This window comes from Lates calcarifer, linkage group LG23 (genome assembly GCF_001640805.2).
Source record: "Lates calcarifer isolate ASB-BC8 linkage group LG23, TLL_Latcal_v3, whole genome shotgun sequence".
Taxonomy (NCBI): Eukaryota; Metazoa; Chordata; class Actinopteri; family Centropomidae; genus Lates; species Lates calcarifer.
In genome coordinates, this window is record NC_066855.1 from 14252837 (window position 1) to 14270638 (window position 17802).

A 17802-nucleotide genomic window follows, 5' to 3' on the forward strand; every position below is an offset into this window, starting at 1 on the left:
AAGATTGTGAACATGGTAAACATTATACCGGTGTTAGCAGTCATTTACAGCACTGAAAAACAGATGAGATACACAATGCTTTATTGCTTTATAGGAAAATTATTTAACTATAAAAGAAGGTACACAAAATAATGTGTATTTAACAGTAAATCAGTGAGTCCATTCTGCAGATGAAATTTCTCATCAAGAAGTTAAAAAATATCCACTACAGTTCTTGATTCTGAACGGTTCTGAACATTTTTTCTCACTCACTCCTAAGGGTTTTATGTACCTTATTGTGAAGTGTTACTTTTCAGCTATATATTGTGTCTATGACACGTATGTCAGCAGAGTGTATTATTAGTGTATTAACGTTGATAAAGGAGGTCTTGTGAAGTCCTGAAAGTCCTCCATTCCACCTGCACCATCCTGCACTCTCCACTCTGATAACAAGCTCTTTATTGAAGCCACTCACCGAGGGGAAGCGGAGCGCTGGGATGGGGAGACCGTTTACAGTCGGGGTGTTGGTGTGCATGGTGGGAGGGGTCGTGTTGAAGCTGCCGGCCTCCAGCGGATCCTGAAGTCCAGAGGAGCTCAGATAGCCGTCTGTCTCACAGTCAGCTGTTTCAACACAGGACATAATCATCATCAGCATGTGACCAACTGTGTGGCCTGATAGACTGACACAAACTGTACCATAGGCACACACACACACACACACACACACACAGGCACAAACACATAAACAATGACAATGACACCAATGCAGAAAATTTAGAGGGTTTCACTGTGGATTTAAGACCCACAGGAGATGCTGGATATATTTAGACTAGATCAGACTGATTCTCTAAAATCTCCAGAAAGAATATTTGGGCTGTTGTTTTAGGTAAAAACAATAACTACAGTGTACACTCACAAACTCCAAGAAATCTGACTGACAGGGACTGAATAATTTAGTAATCCACAGTTTCACATTTCACTGTATACTTCCCATGTGTTCTTAGATCTGAACAACTTTCTGTTTAGTACAATTGTTCAGCTAATGCAGTGAAAGAGTGTGTGATGAATTCTTGACCGGAGCACAAAACAATCAAAGGAGAGGCCAAAGGTTGAAGACAGACTAATTTGATACGCATATGACTGAAACAAGATATAAGTTATGGTTTCAAACAGCGCTGGAATATAACTAAGTTTATCTACTCAAATACTGTACACATATGAGCAGTAATTTTGAGGTATTTAAATGTTATGCTACTTTCTACGTCTATTCCACTACATTTATGTGACAACTACTAGTTACTTTTCAAAATTAAAATGTTCTTTCAAACATATAATTGACAAAATATAATGTATTGCTGTAAGTTAAATTATCCAACAGTGTATAAAATAGTAAAAAGTAGCTCAACCTAATTTTAATGACCAGTTTCCTTATTAAAATTCTGCATACACAAGCATCAGGAATAATAATCCAATTATGCAATATTTGTGATATAACACTCTGAAAAGGGCCATTCTGCATAATGAGTATAGTTAATTTGATACTTTAAGTGTATTGTACTCATAATTTTGCTGTTTCTATATTTTTACTTTTGAATGTAGGACTTTTAGAGTATAAGAATATTTTTACAGTCAGATTTTGCTAGATTTATTCAAATTAAGGATTTAAATACTAATTCCACCAATGATTTCAAATGTAGTATTTTAGAATTTTAACAACATTCACTAGTTCGTTAAAGTTACCATACTAGAAATTTAAGGACTCATGATGATGCAAAGCCATTAAAAGCTCATGTGTTCAGCCTTCAGGGACTGCTGTATGAGATATACTCTTGTTCTGTTCAAGTTGTTCATTCTTGTTCAGTTCAAAGTTGATGACACTATCATGTTCTAAAATGTTGCTGGAAACGTCACTACACATGGAGAGAGCCTGAAACATTTTCATGGTATGAGATGTTATATTAAGCAGCTCACAGTTAGCAGAGGACAGGCTGTTGTGGCGGATGTGGAAGTGCTGGTCTGCCTCGGGCTCCTCTGGTTCTGCAGGGTAGTTTGAGCTGACACCGGAGTCCACTGAGCTCGTGACGGGGGACAGGATGGGGGCCGGAGGCGTCAGGGCTGGGATGGGGGACTCTGCTGCGACAACATCGCTGACTTTAGGCGAAGGGGGATGAGGCTCAGGCTCTTCTTCTATGGCTTCTTGCTCCAGCTTCTTCTTCCGCTCCTCTGCCTGCCGCCTCAGCTTCTCTCTCTGCCGCTTGATGGCCGTAACCCTGTCCCTTATGGCCTTGGCCACTAGCTTGAAGTCTGCCTCGCACACGAAGCCAAGCACGACCTGCATAACAACACACAAAAACGGTCAGGGCACAACATGAACAAGTGCATAAGTCACGGTCCACAGTGTGCTGCTGTAATATGTAGAGAATTTACGCAGGTCCGTTGCACTTATTGACCTGATCACGCAAGCTGTGACATCAATAGCAAGGCCTCTGACGGGACATAAGTTTTAATTTTAACAGATGCTAATTTGTTTTGGAAAAGCAACAAACACGGACCACATTCTTCTGTCGGTTTGGCCTCTTTCACAGCCTCTCGTGACACCCAGTCCAGCAGAGTGGGACACTCAGTCCGAACTTGCCTCTCAACACATAGTCAGATTACAGCAGATCGCCGGGACTAGATGTCCCCTGCTGATACCAAATTTGATCTTGATGAAAACTACCACAAAGAGGTAAACAAGTAAGGAATTGTGGCTTGCATTTTCATTAAAAGTGACCTCTGCTGAGGGGGTTATGGAGGACATAAGGGCCTGTTTCGTAACAAGCAAGAGAGCCATTATATTATTAAAGACATGACCTCGGCTGCTTCCTGAGACACGCTCTCACATTTCGAACCACTGATGATTAAATGTTGAGCCGTGCCCTTGACACACTCGGCAAGGCTTTCTCCTCATAGGCTGAAGCGCATTTCAATGTTCCTACTGTCATAACAGAGCCATAAAAGAAGCATAATGATGCCAAGGTGCATTAGTGAGGCTGCTTTCACTGTCTGGGGTCAAGTGTCAAAAGACAGAGAGACTCAAAGAGAAATTTTTACTTCACAAAAAATGTCAGACTGATATGTACTATGATGCTTAGCCTGTACAGGATCTCAGATGCTAATATCTGTATGTGTGTAAAACTTCTACAAAATCTACAATATTCATGGAATTATTAACACCTTGAAACTCTACACCTAGAAGAATATTATTGCTGTAGAAGGAAAATAATAAGTTTTAAGAACCCTTACGAAATTGCTGCTTAATTGTGCTAAAACATAAGAGGGGGGGGGCAACACCATACATCTAGTCAACTTCTTCCTGAAAACCCATAAAAAGCTATTATCATAAATCAAGATCAGGATGGAGAGAATGCATGGTGGGTTGGCTGAAGTTGCCTCTATCTGCTGATCTGGAATCAATTATTCAATTTCCTCACTAATGGCTGCGACAAACTGGGTCAGTGAAACAGTAAAGGTTGACCTCACAGTATAGTGCCTGTGTGTTGGCCTACCATCTCCTGAGCCACCTCCTCAGGCACATCTTTGTAAAGCTCAAAGAGAAACTCGATGGCGTTGTTGTCCTTGTACTTCCCATGGAGCTTCTTGGTGTCGTCCATGCGCAGCCACAGCTTCAGGCCCGACTTCACCATGTCGTCCTCCTCTGCCAGCTCCACGTGCACGCCAGTGTTCTCCTGGAAGAAGGGGTGATCCAGGAGGTCCTGAATGGTGTACCTGCAGGAAAGGAGGGGAATCAGTAATTTACTTTTAGACAACTTAACGGACAGGTTTCACAAAGTTTCTAAAATTTTCAATCATTTCTAACTGTCTATAATACTCCACTTAAGGGTTCAGGAACATATTTGCTTTTTGCTTTCAGCAGCTACTCATTAAGCACAAACAGTCCACTGTAGGAATCACAGTGTGGGCCTACAAAAGTAAAATTATGATAAGAACAGGAAGCTGTATGCAAAGAGAGTTGCAAAACATACTGTCTGTCAAGCTGCAATGACCTTGTTTCTCTTACTTACGTGTAAGTAAAAGTCTAAAATAAAGTTGATATAACCTGAGAGAGGGCATAGTTTGTGAGAGTTGTCAATATTTTTGAAAGCCTAAACTTTCAAAAAAAAAACCTAAAGCCTAAATTGGTCTGTGTTTATGCTCAGCGAGAGGCCGCAACAGAATCTGTCTTTCCTGTTGTTGTATTATGCGCAACTACAAATGATGTTTAAACAGAATAATAGTGATCCTCTAACAAGCCTTCTCAACACTTCAATGGTAAGACATGCAGTGTTTTGTACTCAAACTCTTGGTAGAAGCAGATCAAGATAATTTTCTGCCTGGGAGTGTGAAAATTGTCTTTTTAAGTTTGATTTTTGTCCAAAAAAATTAAAAGCAACAAAAACTACTGACCAGTCCTGTCAGTTCACTGCACAAAACAAAAAACGGGAAAGCAGAAATACAGAGGAGGAATTTGTGCAATTCATGAACATCAAAATATACATTTTTTCTGAAGTTTGTTATTTTGTTTTCACTTGTACCTTTCATCTTTGTTCATACGAATGCAGCCCTCAATGATCTCCTTCAGCTCTGGGACTTTGACTTTGTAGAAACTGTCAGGTTTCATTCCCTGTAAGAACAATCAAAAGAAAAATACTGAGTTGCATTTCATCTGTAGGGCTTCAACATTCATCAGAGGTGCTTTTCTGACAGATTTCTCCATTTCAGAATAGACTGACGTTTTAAGCAGCAACAATGATCTCTCCTTTGTACATTTATCCAACAGTTCTCCCTTCAGGGGAACCAATCAAAGCACTAAGAGCCACTCCCACCTGCACTGCATGTTAACATAACTCCTTTGTGACATCTGCCACCAGCCAGCATGACATTCTGCTCTGCAATCATGTCAACACCAGAGGAAAACAAAACCAAGAGTTCATGAAAATGGAAAAACCCCACAACGCTCTCCTTCTTCCTTCAAGGGATTTTAATAAGTCGTAACAGCTGCAGCCGTAGCTTACAGAAAACATTCAGGCAGGACTGCTCACTAACATGAAATAAGGGAGGTTTTCTAAATGTTATCATGAGAACGAACATTGATTACAGCAGAGCTCCTATCCCTGTAAAAATGTTGATAAGAAAGCAAAGAGCCAAGGTCAGAAAGATGTTTGGCCTGAAGATACCCAAGCAACCAGCTGATGTTAGGTCAAAACACATACATACACTTTGTTATCACATTTAAAGACTGACATGTCACACAGTAACTGCTGCCTTTCTTTCTTTTCTTTTCTTTTTCTTTTTTTATTTATGCTTCGTGTTTAAGTGAGACAAAGGACAGAGCTGTAAGAAAGTAGAGAGAAAGACACAATTTGTTTTCATGTGGTATTGTCTTTACAGCATGATTACTGCTGTGTTACATAATAATCACCCGGTCAGTCCAAAAACAAACTGGGAAGTCCCCAAAAAAGCATCTGCAAATGCAAATCACAGCTTAGAGGTGAAATGTGATTTAGAGGATCTGATGCATAAGCACAGAGGTTTCTCTGTTCAAGCAGTTCAGAATACACCTTCAGAATAAATCAGTTCTTCCTCAGCACAAATCTAATTAGTAGCTCTGCACTCTTCCTGTGGTGGCAGAGGTCTAGATAAGATCTTGAGAAATATGCTGGAGCCATATTGACTTTGTTTGGTGTAACACAACTGAATTAGGAAAACTTAATTTTAACAATGATTTAGTACAAACCCAAAACAAATATCCTGCACAGATGTAAGGATAAAGTGTGGTTGTAGCTTACAAGCACAATGTGGTCTCACAGATTTCAGCTCAATGATGGAAATACACTCAATGGCCAGAAGTGTGAGGACATCCCTGCACAAATACTTTTGGTCTGGGGTTATTTTTCAAGATTTGAGCACAGTTGTATGCTACAATAGAGAAAAGTGTGCTACAGACTTTGTGGCAATATTCTAGGGAAGGCCCTTTTCTGTTTTAACAGGATAATGATATTGTTTTCACAATTATATGTAAAGCAAAAATGCCAAACAATCCCTGCTTTCAGCTGCTCACAATTTCCTGGTTTTCTTAGGCTAATATAAAAATAAACTGAAGCTCTTTGTATTTTTGACTGTTGGTCAGGCAAGACACGTTATCTGATTTTTCCTAGTTTGAGCTGTCAGAGTGTGCCAATGGGCATTTTTGCCATTTTTTGATATTTTAAAGACCAAAGAACAACTAATCGATCATGAAAATAATCAATCATTTGCTAATCCCTGCAGCCAGATCCCAAAATCCTGTGGAAAACCTTTCGGGAATATTATAGCAGCAGACTGAGATGTTTAATTATGACACATATAGGTTTGATGTCCAGGAGTCCACTTACTTTTGGCCATGTAGCGTATATGAGAAGACATTTTTCCACTGTAAGAAAGAATTTATCTGTTTAGTTGATGTGAAATCAAACCACATAATGAACGAGGCATGAAAAGCCTGTGGACAAGGCCCCACACATGGAAAATCTTTCCAATTTGTTCTGCCTTTCATATGTCAAGCTTAGGCCCCATGACTATGTGAGAGGTTACATAAAGTTTATAGGTTTGTAGGTAATATTGTGTGAATAATGTAACTGCCATGGTAATAAATTGAAACCTGTCATCTGTGCTGCACATGAACGTAAAATATAAACAAATTGTGAAAAGCAGAGTTAATATGAATTTTATTACAACTTTTTTTGCATGGCTAAGCTTCTCCACATGGAACATTATAATGTTGTCCTGTATGTGGAGGAGCCAGACCCACTCTGGCTCGTTGGCATTGTCGCTTTCTCACTTTCCAGTCTCCGTCAGAGTCTGTTTGCTTTGCATATGCGACACGCAAGAAAGAAAGTGCCGTCTTTGTGGAGCAAAGAGTGAGACACAATTTCCAAAACATATAATTCTACCGTCGCCCGCTCTTGCCCACCATGGCATCATCACTGCACTTGGCACGTGGGAGCAGTTTGATATACGGCAGCCTAAAGCCACTGCTGTAATGCTTCACTCTTAAAACTCACTGCTGTGCCTCTGGACTTTTTGTTTTTTTCTAAGAAGTTCCACATGTGTTTCTTTGTATAAAACATTCTGATAGAGCTTCAATCCAACATCAGTTTATGTACTGCAACTGGTTTCTGGGCTGGGATTCAAGTCCTCTTCATTGTTAGACCAACATCTTACCATGCAGGAAAAGAATTTCATTTCCTAACACATCTGTTGTTTCTTGAAATACGCGAGGCTTAACAAAGAGTTTAGACTGAAATTCTGCTAACGTCAGTGTTGATATGTCACTGCAGTTTCACCACTTCATGGAGAGGGGAATGTTTCAGTTTAAGTGATAGCCAGAACCAGTTAGACTACATCTTTGAACTGGTAAAGACACTGGCAATCAGTGAGTCAAACATATGCGATCCTGCGTCATGAATGTGGTCAGATCATGGTATGGCTCTGTGCCCTGAGCTTGTAATGGACCAATCTGAGCCTTTAATAGACAAAACGAGGCTTTAATTCCAAGTGGGCCCCACTTCTTTCCAAGGATTCAGGATATCCACACGTATACACAAGATATCCTGGTTCCTCTCTGTCTAATTCCAGTGTAGGCATGGAAGAAAGTAAACATGTGTGGACGATTACATTAAGTACAGGTTAAAAAAAAAAAAAAAGCTGATTACTCACACTGGTGACTTTGCGGTAGATTTGGGCAGCGTTTTGGCACTCAGAGTACGGGTACTCAGAGGTGGCCATCTCCAGGATGCACATTCCAAAGGCGTAGACGTCCACCGCCTCGTCGTACTTCTCCTCGTACATCTCCGGCGCCATGAACTCTGGTGTTCCTGTCAGGGTTCAGAGAGCAGAGGTCAAAGTCAACATTTATTCCATTCTTATTGCTGGACAATCAAATCTCCAGTTTAAAATCAGCTTAATTAAATCTTTATTTAGCTAACATATTAAGTTGACCTGTTACCACCCAAGGCGCCACGCGGGCTAATGCTATGAAGAAACTCCTTTCTTGTATTATGAAAAGTTACAACATATGGATCAATATATATCAGACCTTCACAGCTAATGTTGCTCTGTGTCTGCAGATTTCATTTGGAGTTGTGTTTGACATCGCTACTGATGTGACCAAACAGCAAAGGGGCAGTAAAACCAAAACAAAGAGCTCAAAGACTCGAAAACTTTCCATAATACTCAGGGGAATTGCAGAGATTTCTCTGTGAGTTTAGTCACTATGAGTGACGCCTTTCATATTACACATTTGATTATGCTGTTAATATAAAAATACTGAGTTTAGCAACTTTAGAAATATGGTTACTCCAATGGGATGGGTGTTCAAAGGCTTAAAAAATAACAGTAATAACAGCTACATAACAAGAAATCGTCCAGTAACACAAATACAAAACCAAAAGATCATCATTCATAAGACTGCAGACACATCAACATACTTTCTGATAAAGGGTTTTTCCTTGATTCCAATGTTTTGAAAGTGAATAACTATCTACCTTACAAAACCACATACTGCATGGCCTACAATAAAATCGACATTTGAAAACTAAAAACTTGAACTCATCTAAAGGCAAGTATCACTTTCAACCACAATCAAGTATCAACAAGTCTTTACGTAACTTCTGACGACTGGCACTCACTGCATGTACATGTACAGTTCCTACTAAAATTAAAAACTGTACTGATGATGTATTCAAAAATTCAGGCTGAAATTTAAACGAAGGCTGCTTGGGAAATAAAAACAGGTTATAAGCAGGAGAGAAACTGGAGGGCTCTTAAGCAAAAGAAAAAGCCTTTGAAATTTTAAACAAAGGCTTCATTTCATTCCAAACCCTCAAAATTTCACGATTAACAGCATTTTGCATGTTTTTGCTCATTTTCAGGGAGGTTTTAGATAACTGTAAACTATTGGATTGGACACTGTTTCTTTCAGATATGAGTGGAAAGTGATTATCTGTGCACGGTAGTCACACACAGACCAACTGTACACTTACCAATGACACTTTTAGCAAAAGAGGCACTTTTGAGAGTGGCCAGCCCCAGATCTCCTATCTTAACAGAGCCGGTGGGGCCGGTGATGAAGATGTTGTCGCACTTGAGGTCCCGGTGGATGATGGGAGGAGTGCGCGTGTGCAGAAAGTGAAGTCCTTTGAGGATCTGACGACTCCAGCGCTGCAGCAGCTTCAGCTTCATCTCCTTGAACCTCTTCAAGTACCTAAAACAAAGGAGGATAAGACTAAACACCCCAGTCTAAACATACCAAAATTCAGCGAGAAGAGGAAGCTTTTTAGAGCTGCAGAATAATTCATCTCTTATTTTGACAGCCCAGAGGAAGTTTTAAAGTGAGCTAGTTTCCTGAATTCTCTCCCAGAACATTGTATCCAAAGTGGAACTATTCACTGGTCCTTATTCTCAACCTTTTATCTTATCATACCTTTTAAACCAAAGACAAGCTGTCAAACATGACATAAATGTTCTGTTTGCTACAGAGGACATGGCTAGTTTTATTTGGAAAGAGGATATCCGCCATTTGAGAGATGTGACACATTCTTACAAAAGGAATGACCATTAAAATGAACTGCGTTTGAGCGTGGAGAACTGTCGAGGGTGGACTGGATTGACAGACTCACGTTTTGAGCGTGCCTGACGTCATGAGTTCAGTCACCAGGTATGATGCACTTGTGGCCCTTCACCGTCGACTTCCAGGAGTCGTGGAAGCGGACGATATTCGGGTGCTGCAGGCCCTTCAGCATCTCCACTTCCTCGCTGAATCGTTGCCGCTCCGCCTTGGTCAGCTTACGGGTCTGGAGAGAAAGTAACACGTTTACATGCACTCTCCCGCTTTAAATCAGTATTATTTGCCCTAAACAATCAGTAGCATATTCAGATTTCTGAAACCAGGAAATGATATAAAATTAGGATAATCAAATTGGAACCTGGAAAATAGTGCACCTGTAAACACACCCATATCATGTGACATAATGAAAAGCTCCCGAACAGATTCTAAATGGACTTTAGGGTGAGATTGTTTTGTTAACCATAAAACTGAAGCAGTGTTGACAGTTGAGTTACAGCGCTATGAAGTTTTTACGCACACGTGCTCCAGTGTTGTCCTGGTCACGAACGGTTACGTAAGCAGGTAGCAATAAACACAGCATACAAACACAGATACACGGGACCAATTTGATAAATCACTGTTACTTTAGCTAATGAGCTTGCTGCGGGACTGGAAACCACAGGATCATCCATCTGGGTGACCCAACAGTTACATAATCGCATTCATTTTCCAATAAGGGGAGCTCTGACTTTACAGTTTTACAGAGGAGGTCTCCAAAATCCATGTAAGACTGAACCAAACACTGCAATCAAGCTGGACGAACAAAGACATTTTTGTGCTTCCTCTAGGATGAATGGCCCAATTTTACTGCTGCTGGAGTAACTCAGTCTGTGGTGGGTGGCTGGTGGAAAACTCCTGGGAGACTTCGGGACCATGAATCCTGCATTGAGGCAGAATTCTGGGAAAAATGCTCTGCATATGTTTATGCTCACAATCAACTTGACCGCTACACTCTCACCTTCCTCTCTGCTTTTTTTTTTCCCCTTAGTAAGTGAGGAGGTGCTGCTGCTGTTAATGCTGCCGCATCAACACAGGAGGCAGACTGTCTGAAGACCTACGCCGTCTGAAGTGACACAACAAAAGGCCCCTTTTACCTGCGTCAGTCACCTGTCAAAACCTGTCATATTACACCAGCAATTCAAACATGAGGCCTGAGGTCAAAAGCGAGACACAGAGGTGACTTCTGACCAAGTGGTTTGCTTTTAGGTCGATAGTGATCAGTTTATGATGTGAATACAGGGTGCAGCTTATTCCTCATATGTAAGGCCGCTGTCGGTTTGCAAAACAAGGAAAACATGTTGAGTTAAGAATGAAAAATCATGATTGTAACATGATTAAAATGTCCTCAGGGCTCAAAAAGGCTTTTAGAACATAAAAATGTACATGCATGCACTGAGTAAGTCAGTTCAGCTTTAATCTAATTCATGCTACATATACTCAATTGAGCTTTATGGCCCAAATTGCAGATGTGGATGCTGAGGTTTACAGCCACCATAGATTACTGTGTTCTGAATTTAAAAAGAGAATAAGGAAAAAAGGACAATGTGACACAAATCATGGCATAAGTGTGTGTGTGTGTGTGTGTGTGTGTGTGTGTGTGTGTGTGCAATTTAGTGAGCCAGGGTGAGTGAGTCAGTGGGTTTATGGGTTGATGTACATCTGGTTATTTATGTATCTAAGTGCGATAACATCAGTCCCCCCCCCCCCGCCCCTGTGCGGCAGGCTTCGTCGCCTGTGGATAGTCGCTTACGCAGGGAAACGATGGCTGCTGCAGCACAGAGTCGGCGTAACACACATTAGCTGTGGCATGCAGCCGAGCCACTTGGAGACCCCGCCGCCTCCAAAACCACAGGATTTACTACAGCTTGGCATGCTGGATGGCACAATTGCAACATACTCAAAATGCTAAATGCAAAATGTTCTTGGAAGAAGTAAAACCCTGCCACTCTGAACAACACTATTCATGAAATGTGAGCTGCTGAGCAAACTGCAGTGATTATTTCATGTGACTCATCCAAACCTGTCCTCAGTTCAAAACACCACACTGAGGAATTGTTCATTTCAAATGTCAAAAAGTGTAAAGTGGAGTGGAAAATGAACTGCAGATGGAAACAACAAAGGCACAAATAGAAGCTGTGTTAACACTGCAGTGCTGTCATCTGATTCCATTGGTGCTGGTGCTGGCTAATTTCAGGGTAATATAACAATGCCTCCTCCCAGTAAACACACACACACTTTAAGCTGTGACTAATAGCAAAAATGAAAACCAGTCATGTAGTAATGCTTAAGCTTGACTGAGACTGTCACACAAAATAACAGCGACCAATTACATGATTACGTCTTTCATTATCACAGATACCTGAACTCTGCTTAAATTAGACTTAATGGTATCTATCATTAGTTAGAGGCCTTCTGACGTTTCCTGTCGAGGGAATTGTCTTTGCACAGTGGAGTAAGGCTTCTATCTAACTTTTCCATGGGATATTTGACTGCATGTATCTGGCCCCACCTCTCTCTTACCCCTGCCCTCTTTGACAGATGAGGCCAAGAAACATTGCATAACAGTGGAGAAAGCGATGCAGGGGGGGAGCCACAAAAAATAAGCCATCTCTGTTTTGAAAAGACAAGTGGGTATATCCATAAAACAGTACAGATTCAGAGGTGTGTGAATGAGCCTCGGTTAAAAGTTTTCCTATAATGCCGTCTCCTCCAGCTGGATGATTTATTCTTAGCCACTGAGAGGTGTGTATGTGTGTGTGTGTGTGTGTGTGTGTGTGTGTGTGTGTGTGTGTGTGTGTGTGTGTGTGTGTGTGGAGTTGAGGGTCTGCAATAGCCGGGGTTGGAAATACTTGGGCTCTGTGCCACATAAGTGGAGTTACATAAGCTGTGTTGATGGTAGAGGAGCCACTGGTATTAAGAAGTCCCTGTCAGCGCCCCTATTATGACAACCAGGACATGAACACGACATGTCAGCCAACATTTACACCAAACCAGGTGGTGTGCGCTGTGGCTTAATACGGGAATGGACACCCTGAACTGCACTGATGTTACACTCAAATAGATACGGTAAGTCTGCCCAGGATTTGGGTAACATCCAGTCAGTGTATGTATGGTTACAGTATCTGTAGGAATCTTGACTAACTAAAGAGGGAAAAGTAGGGCAAGTAAAAAGTTGGATTCACTTATACCACTTATAGCCTGCAGGGATGTGTGTTAAGGGTTAGAACCAGTGTTTCTGATGCAGTTTTTCATATCCATGTCTAGAACACTTGGATCTGCATTTAAAATAATACAGTGCTGACAAACTGACAAACAAATTACTCAACCACAAGTTTGGTATTTGATTATTCATTAAAAGGATGAGGCTGGTGTTATTCTATAGTTCTCTTATTGTCAAGAAAACCCATGAAAAGACAAACCCAACTGTCTGTGGCCAAACCCATTTGTTCCTTCTGAAGAAATTAATCATTAAAAATACGTCACAAATATATGGTATCATTTCTTCAGAAAAGGCTGAGTAATCTCCTGAAGCAGCTGGGCACTAGGTTTTTTTTTTTTTTTTTTTTTTTTCAGCAAACTTTACTCAAACAAGAGTAAATAGTGTGTGTCTTGGGTGCTATTCTCAGCCACGGATTAATGCACATTTAGTTCTCCTGTGATTATTTACAGCAGCAGGACAGTGTATGAGGGATTTACTTGGAATAAACTACTATGTGTGTTCATGGTAATGAAGGAACATGACCCCCAGTGCAACTGAGTGACTTCATTTAGGTGTTTTAAATGACACAGAGGACTAAGATATATTAGACTTTGTATACATAGGGTCACACTTTTTAGTTGTATCAATTAATTGTTGCCTTTGGTATTTTCATTTTCATTGGATTTATTGAGAGAAATATAAGATAAATATAAGTAAAAATATAGAATACTGCAAGTCTTATCCTTTGAAGCCTTTCTTTTAAAGTTGAAATATGTTGTCTTAATATTGACATGTTCAATCAAAGGCTTCTGTGACCCAGACTCATTCATCACCCTGGCAGTGGTTCAGACATATTCCCTCCTAATGTTTTGAGTGAGTCTTGCCCCTTCTAACCAATCAGAGAACACCAAAGTCAGGGGTGGGAGCTCACAGCTGTCAATCAATACACTCTCCAGGTCAAGACAGACAGAGGCTACATTCATAATATGTAAAGGACAAGGCCTAACTTTTTGTATAATTGCAGAAATGTTCAATTTCATCTGGCACACTTTCCAATCTACCTTGACCTCTGTTTGAACCCTTTTAGGGACTAAAAGGATAGCAGGTAAGCCTTCCCTCTTCTTCCTGTCATTAACTTGTTATTGAAAGCGCTGTTAACATGCCATAACTCCTCTGCTCCTGATGCTGACAGTGAAGAGCCCTGCAGATAAAGACCAGAGTTGACACAGAACAGCTCTGCAGGAGAGAACCTGCACAGCTTCAGCATTACCAAACCACTGTCCACCAGAGGCAGTGATGACTGACTTGCCAAGTTCTGGGATTGAGGTCAAAGGCAACATGGGAAAAAAAAAAAAAAAAAAAAGTCTGACCTCACACCTCTAAAACTGACATACCCATCTTGACTGACATGCACTTTGTATAAACATGCACGTAGGCACTCGCACTGGTACAGTGTTGCATTTAGATGTTTGCAGGTGAGAACTGAGGTGGCAGTGTGCTCGTTCCAAGGAAAACCTGACATGTTCTGTAAATGGAGCGGGCAGAGGGAGGTTAGCCATTAATCTCATAAGGATTGGGGACTCAGACCAGCCTCTGACTGCTGCTCTCACTCTGAGAACCTGACCTAACCTGTGGCGCCCGGCTAATTACCTGCACAAGTAAAAGAGGTCTAGATGTAGGGTTACACTATCTCTCATGTATTTCAGTAGTGAAAAGTGGGCTGTCAAACAAGTCTTTGTCCATGTTGTTCATACACTTTTTCCAGTTACAAATAGATTTCATATACCAACGAGTACTGGATTTTTGAGGCAGGTACTGATATTGATTTTTGGGAGATTAAAAAAATCCAGTAACATTTGTTTTTTAACATGAACATTTGAACATTTTACAGTTGAAAAATCAACTTGTCAGTGCCGTCGTTGTGGAGACATCTAAAACGTGACACTGATACTGATATATCTGCATAGAAGTTAATATCGGCCTGGTCAATTTGTTGGTCTAACTCGGCACAAGTGCAAGACTGTCCTCTGAACTGTACGGCGTTGTCTCACGAGGTATTGCACCACCTTGTTTAAGAGACTAAGATTGATGTGTTTGAGAGCTGGGGGATCTCGTATCTTTAGTCTGTTTACTTTGTTATTCTTAACATCTCTTAACCTGTCTGGTGTTTGCTTTTAGTCATTCACTGAAACCTCATCTTCTATAAACTGTCCTGCACTTATAGTACTGTCCTTTAATAGGTCTCTTCTTAAATAATCCTCTTGCCTCTCAACCTTTCAGGCTTGTATTGCGCAATTACAGTGACCGGTGACTTTTCCTCGCACGCTTCTTGCTTGAGCCACCTCCTTTCTTTTCATCTATAAGTACTGTATCGCTCCTTACATAGCAGCTTGCGCTTACGCCAAAGATGACGAATTTTGCAGTTGCTTGTATGTGTCCATTAAATGCTTTAACTGAAAGCTGTAATGGTTCAAATGTCAGCACAGTAAATTTCGATATATAAGATGGGACTTACCCAGGCTGATAACACACTGTCATTCATCAGTAATTCATAAACAGTGCCTTCTTTGTGGCTTTAACATTCAACTTTGGTGGTGTGTTTGCAACAAGCTGAGGACCAGTTCTGACTTGTGGCACCTGCGACCTCTGACCTGTCTCAGGTCAAAGGTAAACAGAAGCAAAGAGGACATTCCTGCTTCCCTGTGGTCAAATAACCCTGCGAGGGAAAAAGGAGGCTGGACGGGAATGTATATTAGCAGTCCTCTCAATATAATGGCATTTAAAGGGAAGAGTGTGAAAGGAACAAACACTTTGTCCTCTTCAGCAAATCCAGTGAACCACGAAAAGATCACAAGACGCCTGGAGGACACAGCCTGTGAGAGGTTTGTCCTCATAAATCCAGCAGAGCGCTCAGGTCAACAGGATGACTTGGGGAAACAGCAAATGGGTGGAAAGAGCTTAGTTATCGTCATAAACTCTAACTTGGTTATGCAATCATACACAAATATGATGACATGCTTTCTGATGACGAGTTTACATCAAGCTGACCAACAGTCTCATTAACAGCAGCAACTTGAGGCAGTAAAATCTAACAAAGCGGTGAGTTTCTGTAAAATTGAAGCTGGAATTTGAGCTAAAACAGAATTTTAACCAGGTTTTGTTCACTGCTGTATGTTAGCAACCTTCTATATACCAGACTGATGTGAAAAGCCTGTTTAATCGAGAAGCTGGGCGAGAATTCAATAAACAAGCAATGTGTCACATGAGATTCTTGCACTTCCATAAATAAACAACATACTGTATATTTAGCAGATCCTTCTCCTGCACACTGAGGGCCATTATTGATAATTGTGTGTTGGGTACGCTGGCACAGAGGACATAACAGCCTGTCATGCTCCGTCACAGCTACGTTTTCAACTGCTGTAAAGGGCCGAGGCGAACCTACGGGCTCATAAAAACCTGATTAAACCGAGTCAACTGGCCAGGCATCAGTGGCAGCCAAAAACAATCATTTGTGTGTGGACATGTTTACAACAGGGAGCCTTTCTGATCAGTTACTGCTACTCAAACTGAAAAAGTCATATATATTTGATTGTAAATATTTTATGGTAGAAGAATTCACATTATTCTTTTTGTTGGTTCTTTGCTTTTGTACTTTTTGGGGTCACGTTTGTTGAATAATAGAAAAGACTGGTTTATTTGCAACTCTTCAACTTTGACTTCTGAGGCACAACTCATTCTGGGGGTTTTAAAGGCAACGTACTAAAGCTAAAAAGTTCATCACTCATTTTCTGTGATCTCCACAATTATCTACCTGCACCACAATACCTGATATATTTAATGGCAGCCTTGTAGCACTCAGATTTAATCTTATCGTTAACTTTAGTGGAACCATCAAGCTGTCGATCTGATTCCAAGAATTACCTCAACCCTAATTATTTTAAACGTTTATGATAATTATCATCTGAGATACCGTTAACAAGACAACAGGCCTCTACAAGTTCATGACAATACATATCTGTCAGATTTTAAAGGTATGTCCCCTGGGGCGGATTCCCTGGATCTGGCGCCAGTTTTTCACAGTAACTGTTTGACAGAGGTGGGCCAAACTGTATTAGCACATGCTTGTTTTTATGGTTCATCTGAGGGTGTCACATGGGTGGGTTTTGTCAAACAAGAGAAGGAGAATGCAAGTACGGGATAGTGTCTAGGTCAGTGGTTTCCTAACATTTTGCCTACCAGACTGTACCTAATGGCTCTACTATGGGTTAATAAATCATCCATCTGTGCTTCATTGACTAGTTATAAATCATAATACAACATTTGGGTTCCCAGGTTTCTATTTGACACAATGCAGCTATAAATGTTGGTAATGCATTAGTAAATGGTTTCTCGCTCTAATATCAAAGCTCCAGTTACAAATGTTTGTAAGTCATTTATAACTAGTTTTTACACCAATCAATAAAGTCTGCAGTTGTACACTGTTGTGGATAATAGACTGATTTTAGTTTTCTTGATGAAGACAAATTAAATGTCATGCTGGAGCACAGTAAGCATTTGCCAAAGGGATTGTTTCCACAACCCGGCAACCCAAATGTTGGTCTTGCGCATAGCTGAGAAATCATAAACAAACTATTTGTAAAATATTAATACTTAGTAAAGAAGTTATTTACCTTTTTAAAAACACTTAACAAATGGTGCCTTACAAGACAGTGGCACCAAACTATGATTGTACCAAGCTTGATTATAATTTCATGCTAACTGAAATTTATTGTATCTTGCAAACGCCAGGTCAAGAGTTACTGGTCTAGACAATCACAGGAAGTATTTGAAAATCAATAGAGTATTTTTTTTCTATGGATGACAATGTCCTGATGCAAGAATATCCACACATCTGGCACTGTGACTGAGATCTGACCATGAGAGTGTAAAAGCCTTT

The 17802-nt window shown here is 40.6% G+C and overlaps 1 protein-coding gene across 1 annotated transcript in view; it reads right to left on the reverse strand.

Moving 5' to 3' along the window:
- Nucleotides 1-17802, reverse strand: part of LOC108886867 (serine/threonine-protein kinase WNK4-like) — a 74359-nt gene that overhangs the window by 14025 nt on the left and 42532 nt on the right. The window contains 8 exon segments of the mRNA XM_051066250.1: nt 455-600; nt 1951-2311; nt 3528-3747; nt 4554-4642; nt 7717-7874; nt 9042-9262; nt 9678-9715; nt 9717-9851. Coding sequence (XP_050922207.1) covers nt 455-600; nt 1951-2311; nt 3528-3747; nt 4554-4642; nt 7717-7874; nt 9042-9262; nt 9678-9715; nt 9717-9851 — 1368 coding nt within the window.